This window comes from Parus major, chromosome 10, assembly GCF_001522545.3.
Source record: "Parus major isolate Abel chromosome 10, Parus_major1.1, whole genome shotgun sequence".
NCBI lineage: Eukaryota > Metazoa > Chordata > Aves > Passeriformes > Paridae > Parus > Parus major.
In genome coordinates, this window is record NC_031779.1 from 692,786 (window position 1) to 716,642 (window position 23,857).

General features: G+C 51.1%; 1 protein-coding gene across 7 annotated transcripts in view; it reads right to left on the reverse strand.

The window, feature by feature from the left end:
• CPEB1 (cytoplasmic polyadenylation element binding protein 1) overlaps positions 1 to 23,833 on the reverse strand; it is a 38,135-nt gene extending 14,302 nt beyond the window's left edge. For 2 of the 7 annotated variants that reach the window (XM_015639153.3, XM_015639152.2), the window contains exons 1-3: positions 23,728 to 23,833; positions 18,064 to 18,241; positions 8,675 to 8,863 (exon numbers count right to left, since the gene is read on the reverse strand). In XM_015639153.3, the coding sequence (XP_015494639.1) occupies positions 8,675 to 8,863; positions 18,064 to 18,241; positions 23,728 to 23,742 (382 nt within the window). In that variant the 5' untranslated portion in view covers positions 23,743 to 23,833. Of the gene's footprint in view, positions 1 to 8,674; positions 8,864 to 9,127; positions 9,350 to 16,781; positions 17,033 to 18,063; positions 18,242 to 23,502; positions 23,640 to 23,727 lie in introns of those variants that run through there. The other 5 variants (XM_015639150.3, XM_015639149.3, XM_015639155.3 and 2 more) reach the window with 4 other exon arrangements.
• Positions 23,834 to 23,857: the final 24 nt, after the last annotated feature.

Sequence of the window (23,857 nt, forward strand, 5' to 3'; positions counted from 1 at the left end):
AGTCCTGGAGCTCACCTGAGCAACACATTGGATACATTTAGAGGATCTGCCCAGCTCAAATCCTCCAAATTTCATTATATTCCCATTACTCCACTGAAAAAAACCAGTCAGTGCTGTTATTAGAGGGGCCATGTAAAGACCAAGTCACACAGTCCTCTCCAAGCTGCATCACCACAGAAGCCCCAGTAGTCTTGAGCCAACTACCAGCTCTAGAGAAAAGCAGCTCCCAGACTGCAGATGTAATCAAACCAGCAGCAACCACCATCTAAAGTAGGACCTACAGCACAGCCCATTTTTTTCTGAACTACAAAAGAGGAACCTCTGTCCTCACAGACGCTTCATATTTGGGGCGAAGAAAAACTGAAGATATTCGGGCAGCTATTTCTGGTTTGCTAAGAAGGGGGGCAGGGGAATAAAAAAAGGCAGCATGATCCCACAGCTGAACCACAGAATTAGAGTCAGGACACCTGAGGTCTATTCTTGGTTCTGGCACCAACATGTTAAGTCACTTGCCCTGAAAAAATGGAAACAGCAGCATAACTGGGAACAAGCAGAAGATTATTGCATTAACATCTGAGAGCACTGGACCCAGCTGACAACAAGGCTCACAGCTTCCTGAGGCAGAGAATTTACTCCTGTGTGTTTCTAGGAAGGGAAAACAGCTGCCCAAGGTAAATATAAAAATCAGAAAAGACAGCTAAAATGCAATTCAGGATTACAAGTGCCCAGGTAATTGCATTCACTAAGCAGGCTGCCACAACCACAGCTGTCTTTAAAGAGATCAGAACACTGAAATACAGCAGGTTTTAACATGTATCATTCCCAGAGAGATTTAAAAGCTAACATATCCAGGTCAAATTCTGCACAACAAGCTTCAGCTTCACAAGCCTTTAGAACAAACACTTCTATATTTAAGTACCAAACTCCTCTCAATTATCTGCCACAACATCTAGGGTGCAAACTGTGCTGTGTGTTACCTGACTCGGTAACAAGGGTGAGTGACTCATCCTCAGCTGCATCACAGTTTGGGGGTGTCAAGGCCAGTATTCCACCTTTAGAAGGGGGACTCTCTAGAAGAGGGCAAGGTGTTGGCCAGACCCCTCTGCAGGCTACAGTGAAGGAAAAACAACAGAAAAAAAAAGACAGACTTTAGACCCAAACTCCATTTTCTTTGGGAAATGGCACACAAGCGTCACTGAGGCCTTCAGCTGGCATAAAGCCACTGCTAGACTGGCACTCCCAAACCCTGCTGCCTGCAGGCTCCCAGTTACCCTCCAGAGGTCTGCAGCCCTTAGCATGACAGCTCAGGAGTTTGCCCCACCTACCCCTCCACACTCTTGGGGAGAAAACCAGGCCGAGGTGCAAGGAGGGAGCTGGCACATCCCCACGGCGATCTCAAATGTGTGGCACCAGCTGCTGTGCCCGAGCACAGCCTCTGTGCTGGCAGCAGCACAGACAGCACCTGTGATTCAGCTGCTTTGTCATTGTCTAAGGGACCAGCATTGGGGGAGCAAGCTTGGAGATGTGGATAGAAGGTGCAACCCTGGCTGGAGATGCCTTGCCCAGCACCCCAGCCCTACAGCAGCACCACTCGGCCTCCGTGTGCAGTGACAGCCCAAGGACCACAGCATCCTTCAGAAGGGGATCATCATCCAAGCCAGCTCAGGGGAGGCACCCACTTAAAAGGATGTTTTTGTGGGAACCAAAGGCTGAATTTAGCTTCTGGAGCTCCCTTGGGCTACACATTATTTCTGCCGCCCTCCAGCAGCTTTCCTACCCAGTTCTGAGCAAGAGCTGAACTGGAAAACCTCAAGAGATCCCTTCCAACTGGAGTTACCCTAAAGACCCCAGCCTGCCAAGGGCACTGCAGAGGGCCCACAAGCCTCTGCTACAGGCACACTGGAGAGCAGGTACAAAACCTGTTCCCTACCCAGCTCCATGCAGAAGCACTCATGTCAGCATGTGCTGTGGAGTTCACAGTAAAGGCACAGAGTCAAGAACACATTCAAGGCTTCTTCCAGAGTGTGCCCATGCTCCTGGTGGAGCTGCACTCCACTCCACTGACCATTTTTGGGTCAGCTCTGCCCAGCAAGGAGCCCTCACATCCACTGTTCAGATGCTTAGTAGTGCAAGGGCTGGAGGAATACCTCTCCTCTCATTTGACTGGTCCAATTTTGGGGATGAATCCTACTCCAGGCCAGGCCTTGCACACACTAAACCACTCTCCCTGCTGCTACCTCCAATATCAAATCACAGGAAAGACTAAACATGAATTGTCTGGGGCAGTTCAGACCCACTGAACAGCAACTCCAATGCTCTCCTTGGACAGGAGCATGCCTTCAAATTCCAGAGTGAGACAAGAGAAATGTTCTCCAAATCACCACTGGACAATGCCACAGGGCTGCTCCAGAGGCCACAATCAAACATCCCTCCCTGACAGAAGCATCAAGAGGACCACTTTGAGTGGTACATGCCTACTCCCACAAGCTGCCTCCAGCACAGGACTGGAGCTGCCCTGACACTTCAGTTCTGGCTGGATACAGGCAGAGATGCTGGTTGGGTTCTTGTTCCTCCTCTATTTGAATCTTCTGTTTTACAGCATCAGCACAGATAAAAATAAATCTGTTTTAGGAGAACTTGCTCAAATGGAAGCTTTAAGAGTTGGATTGAGAGCAACTTCCATTAGAAACCAATTGCAAGCTCAGGTTTGATACTTCTTTTACTTATTTGATACATATTTTATTCTCTTAAGGTTCAAATACCATTGTCACATGAGCAGTGTTCAGCTATTAAGTGCTTCCCTGCTTCCCACTCTGCAGCACGGGAGCCAAGCACTGAGGAACCAGCCCACTGAGCAGCTCTTACTGAAACACATTCAAGGAACAAGTGCCCATTAAGTACCCACATCGAGTAAATCCTTAGAAAAGCACTACAAGCACTAGGATGGCACGGGATTAGTAAGGCTGTCTCAGGTACTCCTGGAATACCAGCACCAAGCAGGAGATCCAGAGAGTCAAACCAGCTCCCAGCTTTGTGCCCTTACACTGTTATCATCCACAACCTTCACAGAGGAAGCACCACCACCACATCTGTGCTTCCATTACTACACTCTGAACATCTGCAAGCTGCTCCCAAAGGAACCAGACTGCTGGGAAAGACTGTCCTCCTTCCAAGGGAAGAAAGGACACGAAGAACATGTCATTCAGGACCACCATGAAAACTCTGGATACATATTTTCTTGAACCAGGCACAGCTCCGAGGTCAGCAGGAGTTGCCCTTCCCTGCTCACAGCAGCAGCACAACAAACTTTCCCCGAGTTTTCTAGGCATTCTTGGGCTTAGATGAAAAATAACTCTCACTCAGGTGAAGTGCTCTCCCCCCATACCCAAAATACCCCTTTCATTACAGAGCAAGAAAGTCCTCCTTGAATATTCTGATGCCAACCTACTGTTGTCCAGACACTGAGATCTCCATCAGGATGAGCCTCTGGAATCTTCCTCTAGCATAAGGAGAAGGATTTACACACAGCCAAGCAGAAATAAACAGGAGCCAAAGACACACCTAGGTCTTCTGAAGCCACTTGTCCAAAAGATAGTAGGAAAGACAGCAGGGAGAGAATCTGGACACGCACAAAGGAGAGATCTATGGAGCTTGGCACTGGTTAGCCAAGCAGCAAATTAAACAGATGGAGAACTGCAGACCCAAATCCTCTGCCCCAAGCTCTGCATCCAAGCACTCAAACCAGCAGCTCAAGGAAAACCAGTGACTGCCATGCTGTATTTATAAACAGCCACCCCAGGCTGAGCAGCAGCTCTCCCCTGGGGGGGGCTCAGGTGCCCTCCACCACACACAGCATTTGAGGACACTCTGAAAACAGCCTGACCTCAGGGAGCAGCTTATGAATCCCTCCTGCTGTTATCAAGAAGAAAGGCAAGAAGTCCATGACAACAACCATTCTTCCTGTGCAACAGGTCTTTTCTTTCATCTCTCAGACGGGGTTTTGCCTTGAAAACTTCAGAGAGATTCGTGTCTGAGGCCTCGCTATCTGCCAGGCAACACACAACAGACCGCCCGCAGCTCCAGCCTAGTAGATTTTGAGCAACTACAGATAAGCAAACATATTGCAAAAATGAGTTGCTGTGCTCTGGGAAGCCAAGGGCCAGGAAGATTCAGCAGCATTTTCCTACCATGGGCCATTTCCCCAGAACCAGAGTGACAGGAGCTGCAACCTTGCAGGCTGGAGAATGAGACAGCAGCAGCCACCCCGCAGAGGGCACAGATGAGGCTGGAGCTGCAGTCTCAAGAGCAAATCCAAGGAAAAGCTCAAATCTTTAGATAGCTTTAGGGTCACACAACAAGCAGAGGCAGATACAGCAAGGTGCTCCATCAGAAAGAGTTCACTGCTGGGCTCACCTGGACAGCCCAACATCCTCTCCAGAAGACCTGATCCTGCTAAAAACACTCCCAGGTTAGCATTGCAGACTTAGTATTAACAGACTGGTTTTAGGATGATTTCCCCGTGGGCAAGTCTGTTGTCCCACATAGGGACAGCTTCCAATGTAGGGCAGGACAGACCAGCCAGACCAAGCAACTGGCACGCAGGCTGAAAGCCAGGCAGGGAGACGCAAAATCTGCACACAGACCTGCTGTGCACTGCTGTTCTCCAGGCAAAAACTGGATCGAGACCCCGTTAGCTTGCACCCCTTGAGAAACAGGGCAGTGAAGGTAAAGGATACCATCAAGGGCAGCTCTACCTCGCTGCCTCTTAACCCCCCCCTTGCCTCTCAACTCCGAGATCTCGGCACCCGTGTCCAACTGCTGGGAGGCTGAAGACAGGGAAATGCTGCCTCAAGAAACACACAACGGCAGGACTGGAAGTGTTAAAGGCCAGTTTCCTGCACAAGTTCCTCCCCAGGTCACAGAGCAGGTTGCTGGGACTAGCTGAAGTATTTCCAGCCTGACAGATCTAGTGGCAGCAGAGGGTTTGAGACACTTTGCCTGCTGTGAGACAGCAGTTCAATCCTACAGCCAGGAAGTGCCAGCAGCTTGAGCCTGCAGCAGCCACTGCCTCCAGAGAGCCTCTCCAGGCACCAGCAGTGCCTCTGGCACGTTCCCCAGAGCTCAGCACACACCCTACGTGCGTTACAGGCCTGCTGCAAGAAGGAAAACTCCTCACAAATAAACCTGCCTGGATGCAGGGGGCTCAGTGGCCCTTTGGGTAGGCAGGATTGGGACATAAAAACCAGCCCCACTGTTCTCTGACCTGCCATCAGCAGGCACTTGCTCAGGCTGCACCAAGCTGTGTGGTGACAACGCCCTGGCAGCACAAGGTGACACCAGAAGGCTTTGCAGCCAAAGGTCCTTCCCAAGCTGAGGAAGCTCCCTGCTGGCAGGGACTACAAGGAGAAGAGGTCCCAGCTCATCAGTACTCAAGCACGGCACTGCATGAGATCACATTAGCAATATTTTTAGCCTGATTGTTAGCTATTTTGTTGCATTTCCACCCTCCCAGCCACCTCTCTGTGGGTCCACACAGCTGAGTCACTGCTGGAACCTTCCAAAGGCCCGGGTGCCAGCGACACAACAGCTTCTCTTGGCTGTGCCAGCCCTCCCCCATGTCCAGCCACAGCCCAGCACTGCCGCAGCCTCACCTGCCTGCAGGACATCCCGATGGACACCCCAGCCCCACGGGCCAGGCCAGCTGCAGCCTCCCAGGCCTCAGCAGCACTCAGACACAGCAACATAGCCTTCCTCCTTCCATCACAGCATGGACAGGCCACCTTGAAGCACCAGCATCTGCCAGCTCCTTAGACCCACATAGCTCTCAGACACAGGACACTTCTCTGCCACCCAGAGTGCTCCACAACCTTTCAGAAAACACTCCTCAACTACAAGCTCTCTGCTCCCAAAGAGCTCCACTGCCACTCCTCCAGGGCCCTGAAGAAGGGCTAAGGGCCCACAGAGACAGCAGGTGTGGGTGGCTGAAGCAATACAGGGCCATGCACAGGATCAGGAGCCTTTCACCTCCCCAGCCAGCACATACCATCCCCACAGCTCCCAGAGCAGGACAGTAACAACAGCCCAGACCGTGAAGCACTCCTGGCCCAGATGCTCGCTTGCAAAGGGAACGTGGGAGTGAGAAGGAGAACACTGTCTCAGGATCACAACACCCCCAGCTACAGGGCACTGGACCCTCTGCACAGCCACAGAAGGCCAGAGACTGCTCTGCCAGAGCAGTACAGGTGCACTTGGGCAGGTCTCACATCCCAGCCACCCTCTTTGTGTACTAATGGGAATACCAGGAGTCAGAAGCGAAGGAAACCGGCCTCTTCAGACAGCACTGGGTGCCACCTTCCACCAGCTGTTACCACACTTGCCACAACCACCCAGTGGGCACAGATCATCAGAGCCCAGGGCTGTGCCTGAGGCAAGATCCTTTCCACAGCTTTACCCAGGCCGCTGCGGCAGGCAGGAGCTCCAGCATAAAGCACTGCAGTCAGTGGGGGCACCTGACACCAGATACACCCTTCCATGAGCAGGGAGGTCACCAGAGCACCTTCAAATCCTCTCCAACTCAACTTTCTTCCTGAAACCAGCAGTCCCTTCCACCCCCTTAGCAAAAAAAATTCCCGCCACCAGCATGGCCATGCCAGCCCCACCACCCAACCCCGAGGCGCAGAGCCCTCCTCGGGCTCATGCCAGCACTGCTCTCCTGCCTGCCGGAGCACTGCGGAGACATCCACGCCTCTGCCAAGGCAGGCTGGCAGGAAGCCGGCCAAGAGAGCTCTGGAGATGGCTACAGAGGAGCAGGTGGAGCTGGGACATCTGCACCGAGTGGCTGCCTCCATGTGTGACAGCCTCGTTCCGCAGCGCGCTGTGCGGCGAGCCCACTGCCAGGGCTGCGAGCAGCAGGGTTGCTCCAGGGGATGTCACCTGCTCCAAGTGGGCTCTTCATCCATTAAAGATCCTGTGACACAGGGAACAGCAGGGCTCCAGTCTGCCAACAGCCAGAAGGGGCTCGGAGCAGAGCTCTGAGGCACCTGGCCGGCCCACTGCACACTAACTTGTTTCTCCTTCCTCCTTCCAGGTCTCAGCTGGCAATGAAAGTACAGGCAGGAGAGTGTGGTATTCCCTGGTTCATTAGGGGAAGCCCACAGGACCATGTGGAGGTTTGATCACTGGAGCAGAACAAGGCTTAATAAAGCTACCACAGCTGGGCTGCAGGCAGACCTCAAGCACCTATGCCAGGCCCCACATGCCAAGCCTTGTGGAAATTAAATGCAGAAACTCAAATGAACTGTGCAGATCGAGCTGTTCAAACTCTGCTACCCCACTAGTACTTTTTTCTGTTTACAACTCATGCAGCAACTCAGAGCTGTGTCCCAGACAGCTCCTCCTATGCTCAGGACAGCACCCCCTTGCCCCTCCAAACATCCACACAGCTAAACCCCACTGCCCAGCTCCTCCTCCCACCCAAGCAGCTATCTGTATTCCTGTCAGCACCAACTCCATGCCTGGGGCCTCTGTGTCACCCAAGTCTGTGCAGCGATGCACTCCCCTTTTAACAAAGCAGCAGCATGCTGCTATAAAGGGATGAGTTTCTGTAGCAACCAGGCTGTACTTGTACAAACTCTGCCAAAGCACTAGATCTTTCCACAGACTGATACTTGAGTGAACACACCGTTTGTGAAACTGGTTTTTACATGCCTCAGAAGCTAGCAAGTGAACTCTTCCCTGTTTTACCCCTCTGCTCAAACACCAAGCTGAGAGGATGCATTAAGTTTGTGCACGCAGCACCCCTTTCTCCTGGGATTTTACAGGGAATGCTGGTGTCTCAAACAGTTAACTGGACCCCCACATCACTCCAGGGGAGGCACCCAGCATCCCTGGAATCCCCCAGCCAATCTCAGCTGCAAAAGCAGACTCAAGGGGGAAGGGCACGCCAGCCAGCAGCGCGTGGCTGCAAGCCCACACCCTGTCCATCACATAGGTTTGCGCTGGACCAGAAGAGTTAAAACCAGAAGCCATTCCACTGCATCTCCTGCAGCCCACTGCCAGGCACAGCCCGCTATTTCTAGTTGAGCGTGGGAGTGGAGAAGGATCCCTCCAAGTCTCCCACCCAGCCGGGGAGCTGCCAGCTGAAGTTGTTGGGTGCTGGCTGTACCACACCCCACAGCAGAGTTGGGCAAGCGGGGCCACCAGGACTTTGGCAGTCGGGCACCGGGGGGCCCTCTGCAAGCACACCCCCCCTACCTGCAGAGCTCCCTGCCACCAGGGATTTCCTCAGCCTGCTGGAGTGAAGTTCAGCCTCAGTCCTACCCAGCGTGTTCAGCCTCCTGACACCACACCCCCCACCCACTCCCTCCAAACACAGCAAGAGGATTTCTCCTCTCCCGGTGAGGTTATTCCTCCAGCAGCACTACAGCTCTGAGCAAAACAACCCCGGGCACTTCTCATCTGCAGTGAGCTGACAGCAGAGCAGAGGGGGCTGTGGCACAGGCAGCCACAGCCTCCCCAACTCAGCTGTCACATTACACAAGCACCAGGGCTCAAGAAGCCCCCATTAGCTGCCACCAGCACCCTGTTACACAAGCACATCACTCCACGTTAGCTTGAAACCAGCCAAAACCACACAGAATCCAACAACTGTTGCTGCGTGTGTCAGCAGACTCACCGGACTGTGTGCTGGTTTGTGCTGCAGTGTCAGAGTCCTGGGTGCTCCAGGGTCTGTCCCACCCTGTCAGGTTGAGGGACTGCAGGCCAAGGCACAGATCGTTGGTGTCTGGGAGGCCACGGGAAGACTCTTGCGTGGACGTAGGGAAGAGCATCCTGCTTGCCACTGCTTCTTCAGAATCCTGGATGTCTGCTCAGATGGAGAACAAACAGAAGCTTCAGAGTTCAGGGCTGCTTTTTTCTTTTTAAAGCAGGAGTTTTCCAAAGCGTTAAGCCCCAAGCCAGGTCTCGTGCCGCTCTGAAGCCACGACTCCTGCAACCAGCAGTTGCACCCCAAAAGGGATGGCTACCATATGTCCAGAATCCAGCCCCCCACCCCCCTCAGCCCCTCCACCTTCCTATCCCGTCTGCATTACTGACTGGGTCAGCATGTGACCAGGCTGCTGATGCTTACTGTGCTGACAGTGACGTCACTCAGCCATGCAAGAGAACTGCATCAGCTCTTACAAAATAAAGGTAAGAAGAAAGGATAAGATTTCCCCTGACAGACAAGACGGTAGCAGGAGGAAAGAGGAGCAGTTCCAGTAAATCAGGGGAGGCAGGCAGCACAAAGCAGGGCTCGTCGGCACAGCAGACACCAGGCTGGAGGCAGCAATCCCCCCAGCAACGACAAGAGCAGCAGCGACAGAGCACAGTTAGTTTTAGTGCTACCCAGCTCTCCTGTCCCCGCCTCCCTCCACCCACAAAACCCAAAAACACTTTAGTCCTGGCCGGCTTCCACCTGCTGGCTCCGATTCAGAGCCGATGCAAAGCTTCGCAATTCTGCTGGCATAATCTGTTTGGTTGAGCCCGGCCACTGTGCCTGACTCGGCATTGTTTACCCCTGAGTAACGAGGATAACCTTCAACCCCCACTACCCAGAGAGCAGCCCATCATCCCCGGTCCAGCTCGAGTGGGCTCGTCCTGCCAGTATGGGAGGAAGAGGACTGAGCAGCCCCACTTCACATCAGGAATTTTTCATGGCCTGTTTACCTTTCACCCACCTGGTGCCCCCTTTCCCAGCCCTCCCCTCCCCTGCAGGGTGTTCACGAGCCTACAGTACTGGAGACGCGGATTCTCGCCTTGGTTTAAGCCAGTGCCAACAGCCTAAGGAAACACAGCAGGTTCATAGTCTGAGAATTCCAGTTTAACGCAGGGATGTGGGGGTTGGTGAAACCACAAGATGCTCAGCTGTGCTACCCGAAATCTGAGTCAGAGGGCATTTATAAGCCAACTCCCAAGCAGCAGCAGCTGTCTCCTCCTCCTCCCCCTGCCCCCACAGCCTCCCACTGTGCCATCAGATGTACACCTCGCTCCACACGCTGCTCCCGGCTCTTCCGCAGGCGCTGCAGTCGCTCCAGTCTGTCACATTATCCCTCACGTGAAGCCCCAGCCATCCCAACAGCGTTCCTAGCCTCCTTTTCCACATCCACGCCACTCGGATGCCCATGAGCAAAGCCCAGGCAAGGCGGGTGGCAGCTGGGTAACTTGTGTGTGACACAGGCCACTGCTGCCAGAGGCAGGACCCCTGCCTCCAGCCCACAGCAATTTGGGAGCACCAGCATTCCCAGACACCAGTGCAGGGATTGAGGCACCACAGGCAGGATCAGAGCATTTAAAACCATAACCTGCTGGCAACGTGTCAGCTTCCCCCCTCCCAGCTGCAGCCTCCTCCACAGCACTCCACCACGGTGTTTCCTACTCCTCAAAGTACTAGTACAAGCTGTAGTACCAATTCAGTCACATTACTACCAAGCACCTGTAACAGCATCTATTCCTCTGACAGCATCACACCACATCTCCAGCATGACATTTCACTGCATCAATTCCTCCCTGATAGTTTTTTGATTGCTTGTTTTGGACATCTCTAACATAGGGAGGAGAGGATCAAGACACAGTGCTCAGCCAACTCAGTTCCCACAGCAACCATAACTTGTCCATATGAATATGTAACATTCCTGCCTTCATGGAAAGGCACAAGTGCTGTGCACAGATCCCTGGCAGCAGGAGACTCCCTTCCCTCTGGGGACCAGGGGTCTTGCTAGGTCTCAAAAAAATAATTCCCACCAAGCTTCATCTTCTGGGGAGCAAGGACACAGTAACAACACACAGCACAACTTAAATCCCAACAGCTTGGATGAAACCCACGACTGAAGAAATAAGGAATATAGGCAACAAATTTATCTGCAACAGGAAGCACTCACTCTGCAGAATCCAGCCTCATTTTCCTTCACTATTCACATTTTTTAGGAAATAAACTGTTTCACTTAATCAACCTAAATCAGATTCAAGTAAAAGATCCATGATTCTCTGATGACTTCAATCCACATGAAAAACAAACTGCCTGCAAACCAGTTACAGCTCTGACTGCAGAAGCACAGAGCAGAATCCACTCCGATAACCAGCAGTTTTTAATTAGACATTTTCCCATCGGAAGCCAGCCCAAGCCGCTTCCCCTTTAATACTCCCAGCCAGGCTGAAAGACAGATACAAGTCATCCAGGCAAAACATCAACTAAAAAAACCAAAGAACTTAAACAGATTTCTGGACTAGTTATTTTTAAAAGTCAGGAGTCCAGAGATTTGTTACAAAGCAATCAATTGTTGTAGGCAGAAAAAACAAATCAGATACTAGAGCAGGAAGAATTAAATTTCTTACAAAAATTCAGTCTGAAGAGTCATAACCAAGTTATTCATAACTAAATGTCTACCAAATACTAAATAAACTCCACTTTGCAACCTGACACAGCCCAACCCAAGTGCTTTACTGCAGATTTTTCCAAGCACCAGCCACCAGCACAAGCCCTTCCAACCTGGATTTTTCCCTGGAGTTGCCACTGGAAGCAAACCATCCTGGCAGAGGGAGCAGCGCTGCGCTGGGCTTGTGCCCGAGTGTCTGGGAGAGACTGAGCTCCTGCCTCCCAAGCCTGTTGGGTTTGATTTCAACAGTATGATGAGAACAAAGTCCTTAACAAAACACTCCCTTCACTGGCCTCAGAGCAAATGTCTCTCCTGGGTGACTCCCTTCTGCCTGTACAGGAGAGCCCTGCAGCCAGGCCACAGCACAGGCCGGACAGCTTTCCAAGCCATTGCCCATGTGGAAAGCTGCATTTTCCAGACCTGAACTGTGAGACCTGGATTTAAGACATTCCAAAGGCTCTTGAAGGTGAGGATCTCCAGAGCTCAGCTCTGAGCTGCAGGCAAGGACAGCTCCCACAGCCCCAGGCCCCACCCCCGCCCACCATCCCCACTCACATCACTTTGGGCAGGTGTGTTTCCACACAGGAAGCTGGGCTGGGGAGTTCACCTGGTTAAAACCAAGCCACAGAGAGTTTTAAGCCTGGTTTGCTCCCCTGATCTGGTATGCAGCATGGCTTCACCAACCAGGCACTTCAAACAAGAAAATATTTAGGAAATTACAGCCTAAGCCTGCGTGGGAAGGATCCACAAGGCCTGGCAGCAGAAGCTGTGATCCACAGGCAGGTTGTGAGTTAAGGGAGCAGGAGGAGCAGGGAGCATGATTCAGTTCCCGGCCCATAGCACCAGCATCTCTGTGCCATCAGTCTAGAAAGGTGGTGCTTCAACCTAGCACAAAGCTGATCAGATATCTGAGCCTTCCAGATCTGGGAAGGCCAGTTAACAAGCCAGCACACAGGGTTTTCCTTCCTCTGGGTTTCCTCAGAACGGTTAAGCAAACATGAATCAAGTCAGATCCCATTCCTACCACCTCCACAGCCAGGACAGTCTCCCTTTGTTCCCACATGCTGGTGGGACCAGATCCTGAATACAGATGAAACCCCTCCTTGAATGTGGGCCTCCCACCAGCAGCATTGCTTTTCCTTTCACACTTCTCTACACCTCCAATTGTAAAGGCTGGGAATCACATCCCTGAAAATTAAACCTCTCAAGTACCTTCCACACACAAGACAAACAAATATCAAAAAAAACACAACTTTCAGATGAGCCAACTGTATTCCCAAAGTGCAAAGGAGATCATCAGGGACTTAGAAAACCACTTGTTCAGCATAAGCCTACTGGTTACAAGAGGTTTTTCTTTAACACAACTAAGCATCTCCCCTGTAATCTGAAAAGTTCCTTGTGGAGACACTGCCACATGACCTGTTTCACAGCCAGATGGAGTCTGCCTTATTCCATAACCACAAAAACTTGAGCAGCTGGCAAACAACTACTCCAGAAAGCAAGGAAGAGGCACTGCAACAGTCTTGCTGCTCTGCCTCCCTCTTCCAAGAGTAACAGACTGTCACAGAATTACAGCACCAAAACCTGAGTGACAGAGCTCAGTACAAATCAGAAAACTGGATCTTCAGGAACACCACCAATCTGTGACCAGTGTGGAGAGCAACAGCTCTAGGCCAAGTCCCTGCTCTGCAGAACACTGACCTGCTTCCATCTGCATAAATCTGATACAAAACCCGGTTACTAGAGCCACTTTCCAGTAGAGAGAAGCATCATGCTTATGTAGGCAAAGCGCTGGCAATGTGACACTTTAATTCCAAAAGCTAACAAGACCAAGGGAAGTGTGCTCTTTTTCTGAGGCATAGGTGTGGAATTTCACTATTCGGGATGTGTATGAGATATCCAGCATTTCTTTGGGGCAGGCAGAATGGTTCTGCCAGCTTCAGGTGAGCTCCTAGTAACAGCCTCGCTCTTCCTCAGCACCTCCAGGTAAGCAGAGCTACCTTTTGGGTCTCTGCATCCCCAATAATTTTATTCCCTGATCCAAGACCATGCATATCAGATCACCTGCATCCAGCACTGTCTGGAATGTTTCCTTGGGGCTGCAAAGCAAGGAAGAGCAGAGGAATTTACATTACAATATCAGAGATACTTTTTGGAGGCTAAACAAGTGATAGGTCATTAATTGACTGCAGTTAAGAGCAAACAGGAAGCCAATTTAGTCATCAGCTAGTCTGGCTTTGCATTTGTCCTTCAGTTTTCCTTAAATAAAGCAGCCACAGAATCATTAAAGCCTGATGGGCCACAACTAACAGCCTTTACACACTGAACTTGGCATCTGAAGCCTCTCCCATCCAAAGGAAGTCATTTAAGCATCTCCCATTTCTTCACACAATGGACTGTCAAGTTAGAGGAAAATAATGGCTGCTTTGTTGTTGTTAAATGAGCAGAGCTTAATGAAAGATCTATGTTGCTGGGACATTTGGGGTACCTACATGTCTTTAAAGCTCCTTTTAAACAAAGCATTACCTTCAGTTGAAACCAGCAACAGGCACGCAAAAGCTCTCCTGGGATACTTACTCCCAGTTCTACTAAAGCTGGAAGTTGTGCCTATAGAAAGAACAGGGCGATTCCAAAAGCTGGTGTAGGTGGCAGCACCTTCCACCCAGCAAGGCCCAGCTTTAAAGCCTGGCAAGCAAACCACCAGCCAGTTGAGAAACTGGCCTTGCTCACGTTCTTATTCAGAGAGGTGATAAACACATGCATCGGCTTTAAAACCACATTCCTTTCAAAGTAGCTGCTCAAGGACAGGCAGCTGCTCCAGCAGGAGATGCTGACTCCTGCCTCTGTCAAGGCCATCCTGTCTTTCCCACCTCTAGCACCACATGGAAAGTTGGAAAGTCACTAAAGGTTAAGGCCTGCACTGAGGAGGTTCTGCCTTTCTCCTGAGAGGACTGAGGCAGCCAGACAGGCAGCAGTTGTGAAGCACCACTAGCCTGTTCCAGAAGCCACCAGACAGGTTCTATAATGACAGCTCTCCCTACACCACTGCCCTCCACAGTTTGGGAGAGCACCCTGAGCCTGCTGCTCAGAGAGCTCCTGGAGCAGCTACCCACAAACCTCGAGGGGCTGGCCAGCCCTGGCATCCCAACACAGCTGGCTTTGACAAGGCAACCAACTTCACCAAGGATCATCATCAGCTGCAAACTGATCTTCACAGAGATCCAACTTCAGGTGTGACAAGCTGAACCTGCAGCAGCAGTCCCAGCTCTGCCCAGAAGGGGATAACACTCTGCGTGGCTCCAGGAGTGCTGAATCAGCCTGTCCTCTCACATTGCTTAGGCTGCTGCTGGACTGATCCCAGCGTGGCTTCACTGTCAGCCCAGAAAAGTGTCTCCACACGTGCTTCCCCAATAGCATTAGTGAAAGGTCATGAACTTCTGCCATCTCTTCACCACGTGTAATCCTCTTAGTGCTCAAAGGGGCTTCTTCAACACAAGTCCAAGCCAGGATAAATTTAGTTTGACCTGAAGATGACAACTGAAAAGCTTGAGGGACCACAAAGAGATTAAAGTCCAAGCATTTACTGCTGAAATAAAGTATCCTCCCCAACCTCTGGCATTAAAAAAGTTTAAGTTGTAAAAAGACAATCCTTTCACCTGTTATAGCGACTACATTCATGGTGTATCTCCAGATTCATTATGCCTGCCCAAACAAGGAGTTCCATGATAACCCAGTCTAACTACAGTTGTTCCTGCACAAAGTAAAGCACCACAGACTCAGGATTCTTCAGAAGTGACTTGGAGCAATGACAAAACACCACATGAGATGAAGGGTCTCTACTGCACTGGCCATCTACCCAAAAGTTCATTCAAGGGCAAGGCAAAAACCTCCAACCACCTGTTCCAGGCTTCACCACTTTCCCAGATACCTGCACTATATTCTGAATTTTAGCAATCTGCTGCTCAGCCTTACAGCCATCAGGTGTGAATTTCTGCACAACCCGGGCCAGGGCCCAGGTGCCAAAGTAACTCCTCCATTTATAGATCATAGACTGCCCCAGGATTCACAGCCTCACTGACCCTGCCAGCTTGCTCTTGCAGAAGACTCATTAGCAGCTTATCAAACATTACAAGCAGCCCCTGCACTCTTCCACTCTAAACACAGGACAAAGCTTGCAGAGCTACTGCATTTAGGCCCTCCTTACCTACCCAGAGGTCCCAGCTCCAACATGAAAGAAACAAAGCTGGGACTGCAAGGAGACTGGTAACTCTGAGCTCCCAACACTTTGGCAGATGCTGACTCATACACAAATTTACAGCTGGTAACTGCTGGCCCAGGTTGTCTCCTTACCAGTACCTTCACATTTCCATTAGCCCAAGGCAGCCCTCCCCTAGCCCAGCAAGGTCCAGTATCCTTTGGTAAGTGGGGAATTCTCTCCCACAACATCATAAGCATTTGTGTCATTATACAAGGTATTTGACACGAGTTAAAACATTCGTGCAAGGCCCCCCAACCCTGGTCTCCAGCACTCACTGGTGAGACTGGTCTTCTTCCAGCTGCCACAGCAGGAAAAAAAAAAAAAAAAGCAGCTTAGGGTGTACGCAAAGCACAAGTTTTGTTTCCCTGCAGCAAAACTAACATTTCCTAGAGGAATGTGCTCCTTTTTACATCCATGTACTAGTGTACCTGCCCTGACAGAGGTCTTCCACAGGACTTACTGCTCACCTGAAACAAGCAGTTTAACACCACTGGGAAACTCAAGAGTTTCCAGACAAGGCATCACCAGCTCTTCCCTTTGGTCTAGAGATCCCTACAAAAATCCAGAGTACATGACAGAACAGAGGTTTGCAAGCAGCAGGTCAGTAAAAATTCTACTTCCGTGCCAGGCAAACACCCCTATCCCTCAGAATATTTTTCAAAGTCAAATACAGCACTGCAAATTAAAATCGCTGTCGCCGTTCTTAAGCCCAGACCTAAAACCAGAACTAATCCACACCTTCACAAGATCAATCTGCTCTGGCAGAGAGAGACATCTCCTTTATTAACCAGGTAAACTTTGGCAAGCTGAAACTCAGTCAGGAAATACCTCAAACATCTCCTCAGAGTCTATGAAATGTTCCCAGTCCATATAGAGTAGGAAGGACTACAGCTAAGATTTAAACAAAGAAGCCAGAAACCATTCTTTCATGAGCCCACTGCAAGGAGATAAAGAAAGTATTTCTGCTTATTTCTCCTTTATGCTTCCAGTGCATAAAGGAGAAATAAGATCAGATACAGCGCTGGCTACTTCTGTGCCAGGGGACAAAAAATAAATAAAAATATCCAAACCAGCTCAGACCAACAGCAAATCTCTAAAAAAGCACCACTAACCTGAACTGGTTAATGTTCACTACACCATTGCTCAGAAGTAGCCAGCACAGCCTCCAATGCCACTTTACTCAGCAGGTTTCAAGCAATGCTGGCCACGGATCCAGGCCTCGAAGCAAGTAATTCACTTCCTCTGGTGTTTCTGCAGCGCCAGCATGGGATCACATGGCCAGATCAGCCCCTCGTCCACGCTGCTAAGTCCTCAAATACCCAGGAGATTAAGCTGCACTGGAAGTCATCTGGTAGCAGTCATTTTGCTAGCCCAGAACAAAGTTGCACTGTGCAGGCATCAAACAGACAAACACAGGGTGCCCAGACACTCATTTAGAGCTCTTTTCCACACCCATTTGATTAAAACTCAGATTACCCAGGAGGCCAAGGCAATCCTGTCTCCACGTGACAGCAGAGAAACCTGCTCTGCCCACAGACAGCACCTGGCAAGGTCATCAGCTGGGGAGGTTCAGTCCTTCACTTTGTTTTGGGACATACCCTGAGGGACCAGTTTGTTTCCAATAACGGCAGAAGTGTTTATTGACCCTATAATTCAGAGGCTGGAGAGGCAAGAGCAATCCCTTTCAAGTGCCCAAATCCTTGGGCACAAGCACTGCTGCTCAGAGATGTGCTGGCAAAAGGAATATCAGGCACAAATACAGTTACTGGCAAGATCTGGGCTGCTGCAAAGGGACAAAAGCACGTCCTTCACTTGGATAAAAATAAGACCAGACCAAACACTCTCTGCTTTGGCGCATAACTTCTGTCTTGAGGCAGCAGAACATGCCCACTCCCCTCAACCTGGAGGAAACAGAGGCTTGCAGCACTGATTTCATCACACCAAGCCTGCTTTGCAGGCAAGTCTGCACCCACCTGTGCTCTTACATGCAGGTTAACTGACCTGTGGCAAACACGGTTTTTCAAAATTCTGTCACAATTCCAATGTATGCAGCAACTCAGCCCCAGTAATATTGAGAGCAGATGAATCCTGCCTCCAGGAGAGGCAGACTAAAGGAGTCTGCTGGAGATATTCCCACCAGGACTTGGCAGGTCAGGCAGGGTACACTCGCATCCTGCCCACAGTGACCCACAGCACCACGAGGAGGCAAGCAAGCCTTCCCAGGCACCTCCAGGCTGCCAGGGAATACATGGATTATTCAGGCACACAAAGCCATCCCCCCCACCCCCAGTACCAAGCATGCCAACACCCCCACCACTGAGGATTACCACCACCACCACCAGTTTACCAGGCCCCACCAAGTGCCTCCCCACTCCAGCAGCCCCCCTCCATCACCTGGCAGGGTGTCACATCTGCTTTTTGTGACAGGCGTGGTGCAGACTCCACTGAAATCCAGAGAGTTGTCCAACATGGCATTTATTCGGCGGAATATATCCGCATTGCTGCAAGTGGAAAGTGCAGGAGCATTCGGGCTATCCCAGCAGTCTTTTATACTCCTTAAAGGATCTTCTTCCTGAGGAAAAAGAACCGGTATGTGTGTCAAATAAGTAAGTACTCAGCTTTCAACACACTGTGGAAAGCCTGGACTGCCTCCAATATTCACATTAGCTCAGGTTTTAGCAACACTCAAACCCAATCCTTGGCATTAAAAAAGCAATTAAGCAAACGGGTCAGCAATTTGTCTGGACAGCACACTGGAGCAGACTGCCCATCACACACAGAATACCAGGGATGGACTTTAGACTGACAGCCACACCAAACCAGCAGGGTTGTGAACACAGCTCCCTGCTGTTTTTCTCCAGCACATCACAACACCAGCAGAGATCTGATTAATGCGGGCACACACCTTCTACCCCAAAAGCAGTCTCCTGACACCAAGGGGCAAGTGGGATGCTCATGGTCCAGGCAGACACCACAAGGAACCCAGCAGCTCCTCTTATGCATGGCAGAGGAGCTCAAGGCTCACCTCACTGCCCATCCTCGAGTTCTGGACAGTATCTTGGAATGACCCAAGTCGGCAGCAATCACTTCAGGTTTTCAGAAAAAAAGCCAAACAACGCTGCTTTCCAGCTAATCAAACAGCCCCAAACCCTGAGGAAAGGAAGATAAAAATCCTGATCTTCCCTTCAGGCAGCAGCTCCTGACCACAAAGGCAGTTACCCCAAACCATCTCTGCTTTAGCACAACCCTCCATGGGCACAGATGCACCAGCATCAAGGATTTGCAACCATCCTAAAAAAGATAACCTCTTGTAAAGCTCCTGCCTGAGAAACATCACACCCCTGGTTGCAGTCCAGAGAACCGGGAAGAGCAGCTGCTTTCCCAGCTCTGCTCACACTGACATCATCCAGGCTCCTTCGGGAGCAGCTGCAGCACTTTCGAGTCCCTTGACAATTTAGAAGCCACTAAGCTTCATCGCTACCAATGCTTTGAGGCCGAGGACAGGTCTACCCACCACCCAAAAGCCACTGCACAACTGCTCCCAAGCATGCTGAGCAATTTAAAGCCTGCTTTAAAGAGAGGAGCAGGGAGGCACAACCCCCCCTAGTCCTGGCCTCCGGAGCAGAATACTGGCCATTAAATCAGGTTAAACCTAAATCCAAAGAACTGAAGAGCATCAAGTCTGGCAAACGAGCCCCTGCTCCTCCAACACACACTGAAGCTCCAAATTGGGCCGTTTGTACTTGTCAAGCAGACAATTAGAGGCACCTCCTGGATGTGCTTCTGCAAGTTTCAGGCCTCACTAACCTCCACTTCTCCAACACTCGCAACCAAGTCTGAAGCACCGAGCTGGGTTTACTTTCAACTGACCCCTCGCTGATCTCTCAAGGAGTCCGGTCTGAACTGCATCTCACAAAGAGAGGGGAGTATTAGCCCAGCCCATGTCTGGCACTGACATTCCAACCCCCACCTCGCCATTACCAGGTGCAAGATCTCTTCGTTTTCCCCAACTGCCCCACACACAGCTAAAAAGAAAAGGAAGCCCAGTCCTGGAAGCAGCAGGAATAAGGGCAACTCGCACGGTGCCTTCAGGGGAGATCCCAACAATTGCTGAAGAACTCCAGCCCCTTTAGGACCATTAGCCTCTCTTCAGTGCTGAGGGCTGGGATCTTTGGCTACTGAAATGCTCAGAGCTGTACAGGAAATCACGCTGTGGAAAGCCAGTGTACATAAAGGAGACAGACAAGTCCTGCAACTTTGTTCAAATAAAGGGAGAGATTGTCCACGGGGGCACATGCCCGCAGGGCTCTCTCTTTCGGTTTCGGAGGGTGCAAGCCTCCTTTTAAGCCTGAACTCCCGGCCCCATGTTGCCCTCTTCCTGCCCCCTCAGCTGAGCTAGTACGAAGGTTCAGCCTTCCCGAGGCGCCTGCCACATATTCCCCCTTTAAACACGTCATTTTACCCCCGAAGTTCAGAAACTCAGGCTTGTCCGGACCCTTGTCTGTCTCAGGAGTCAATCTGTCTGGGTTCTGTAATAAACCTGCAGCCGATAACACCCATGGAAATGTTGGTTAACACAGGAGCAGCCATCGGAGCCCACCGCCAGACAAGGGGCCGCTCCTCTAGAACACTCGTAAGGCTAAAAGCGAGCTGAGCCGCAGGCTAAGAGAACAGGCAGAGCGTGCTTTAAAGAGCAGCTGGAGTACAGAAGCTCAAATTACAAAAGTATTGCCAGTCATCTTGAATAAAAAGGAGTGCCGCATCAGGCTGCCTTGGCACAAGTATGCAACTCCGCATTCTACTCCTGTTCCTGTGAAAGAACCACTTCCAGCGGGACACAAAGCCATTTCCTAGGAGTCTGCACTAGCGAGACAAAATAACCCAGAGCAGCCAGCTGAACGCCCCATCCATTCCCTCTCATTTAGCCTCCGCAACTGGGAGCACCAGTCCTGCTCCAAAAAGCAACACAAACCAGCGAGAACACAGCCAAACCTTTCTGCAAAAATCCCTTCTGCTAGAGAGCTTTTAACCCTAGACCGTCAAGGATATCCATAGGATACTGCAATCATCCTGGACACAGGGTAAGGAGGACCTCGCAGGCGCTTCACCCTCCTCTCCGGCAACCCTAAAATAAGATACTCCTTTGAGAAGAGCTCTGCAGGTCTCCAGAGCACTAAGAACCCAAGCCACGCCCAAGAGCCTGGAGAGGATGGTGAAAAGAGTTCGCAAATTGGAGAACCCACCCAAGTGCTTCCATCTCGGAGTCAATACCAAAGCCCAGAGAAACACACCACGCCTGAGGCCGAGTCCCCAGAGCTGGTGCCACTCCATCATCCCCAGCCAAGATGGGCAGCACAGCACACCAGAGCCCCGGTAGGATTCGCTTTCCCTGCCCCACCTGGAAGGATTTCGCAAATTCAACACACTGCCTTCTCCAGGCTTTCCTGGAAGCCCTCTACACTGCAGCTACAAACTACAGATGCCTTTGCTTCCAGGCAGCAGTGAAGCAGCACTGGTGGGTCCTCCTGGCACCATGTGAGACACCCTGGGGTGTAACCAGTGACCCAACAGCCATTCTCAGCGATTCCATCCTGCTACACCTCACAATCCCAACCCAGAGGCACAAACACAGTTTTATCAGGGGATGAACAAGTCAGTGGAGAAGCCAATCCAGCTACAGGTGCTTTTAAAACCACCAGCAAACACCACTCCCCAACACCTGGTAAGACATTTAGTCTCTTAGAGAGCTAAAAGTTTCTAGGGAAGCCCCCTGGATCAGAACCAAAGCAGCAAAGGCAATTCAGTTTTCTGCAGGAGGCACAAAGTACCACAGAGCAAACGATTCTGAGACTGTAGGTTAAGTCATTGGAGGTCAGAAACACGGACCCAAGCAGCATCATACACAAACACAGCAAGATGAAGCTCAGGCAGAAGGGCAGTCCTCCACATCATAACTCAACAAAGAACTTACGTCCAAGCAGGAAAATTCATCCCGAGAAGACTGAGGGCTCAAGACCCCTCTTGCAACCCAAGCAAACACATGGAATTGAGAAAAGAAGTGCCAAGAAACAGCAAGGAGTTCCCCTCCCTCAGAACAACAGAGCACCAGCAAGCCTTACCACCACGGCAGAGAGCCCTTGTTTGGGATCCTTCCTTGCAGTGCATTAGGAAGCTGGCAGGACCCTGGACTTCCCATCCCACCAGCCCCAAGCAGACTCCCCACAGCCTGCAGAGTTTACCTGCAGGAGGGCCCACTCCAGGCACAACCAGCAGCACTCAGTCAGTGGCACAACACCCACCTGTGCACCAAAACACCGCAAAGGTGTTCAAGGCAAGTGGAAATGAGGAGCCTCCACAGCCCCGAGGCCCCACACCTGCAGGAAATCTAGATAATGAAATCCCAGGGCTAGGCAGAACCTGCAGCATCACAACAGCACTGGCACAGGATTAGGATAGACTAATCCTTAGGGAAGTCATTAAACACAGGCTTGGCTGCCAGTACGGCCAAGATGTGCATTAGCTCCTGGGGATGCTGTGGAGCAGACAGGGCTCATCCACCTCACCTACCTTAGCTGAAAAGAAAAAAAAAAACAAAAAAACTACCTTAGCTTTTTACATCTTCCATAGAAATCTCACCCAGGCACAGCACCATGCTGATGCCCAGAGGGGTTCTTGGAGCTATAGCTACAACCAAGAGGGTCTTCAATCCCAAAGCAAAATTTAAGATGCTGTAAAAACGCTGCCCATGTCAACATTACCAAGCCAAGATGGCTCCATGCTTCAATGAAAGGCAGCTCAGAGAATCCATTTTTGATGGTATGTTTTGCTTGTCAACTTGAAGTCAGCTACACCCATGCAAAACACAACAGTGGTGTAACTGTTTCCACCAAGCAAGGTACTCCACCTCATCCCAAAAAGTGTAAGGCAAGGCTGCACCAGCTCTCCCACCATCAGTAATGCTAAGGTTAAGCAGCTGTCCCGGGGTTTACTGAGTAGTTTTCTTGAACACACCTGGCTGGAATTAAGACTGGTCTTAATTCACAGGGTAGCACTGACTTCAGAACACCACAGTGTTGCCAAAATTCTCTGTTTTAAAAGGCATTTCACCATCAAGGCAGCTATTTTTTGGTTTTGTCTTTTTTAAAGCCATCATTCACAAGCAATCCCCACAGATACCTGTTGCAGCAGATTGTCAAAGCTCAATAAGGTTTTAATTGGCTTAGGGAGACTTCCAGTCGAGACGAACTACAGCAAAGCAACAGGGTCCTGGAGCTCGTCCCTGAGCCCAGCTCCCACCCTGTGCACAGCTGCACCTGAAGTCCTTCACGAGCACTCCAGGTGCCAGCACACCTTGTTAGCCCATTACACGGGCACTGGTAATGAGCGTTAATTGGTTTCAGCTGAGGAATAGCAAAGGGTAAAACAAAGAACTAGTTTTTTAACAGATTTGTCTCACTCAGAACAACCTCAGTTACAAACTGAGTCTCCGGTGTTACCCCCCTACCCCAGCCAGACAGTACATGGAGTTCTCAGCATACAGTTCACGAATAAAACAACACCTTAGGTCACCTCATACACTAAAAAAAGGTCAGTTTAGAAGTGTGCAAAAATACCACTCGCATGAGTAACAAGTGCCCACTATAGCCAAAACATGCCCACCATCCAAACATGAGCTCAGCACCTCCAACCCAGTTTCCTCCCCCTAAAGCCCCAGGAAGAAGGGAATAATAGGTTGCTAGGCGAGGACCCGCATTCCTTCAGCGCTTCCCTGAAGGCAGCACGGGCCAGTTGATGGGCTCCCTGAGCTCCATCAGAGCTGCTCCCCAGGGGTACCTCAGCAGCAGGACCCTCCCAAGGCCAGTCGAAAGGGGATGGGGACCCCACATCAGCGCTCCAACAGGAAGCGGGGGAGCTCCACAAACTTCTGTCCTGAGGGCTCGGGGTTCCCATGCCCTCTCCACGCAGGCACAGCGGGCGGGAACAGCAGCCCCCAGCAGCACCACCGCGCGGAAACACGTGGCGGGGCGGCCTCGCGAGATGGCACGTGCTCCTACTCACCGGCGGGAAGGCCATGGGCGGCACGGTGGGCAGGCAGTCCCAGAACGCGGCAGGAGCGAGCCAAGAAGGTAGTGGGGACACCGGGAACGGCAGGGGCTCTTGCCCGGCCCGCGGCTTTTATGGGCCGGCC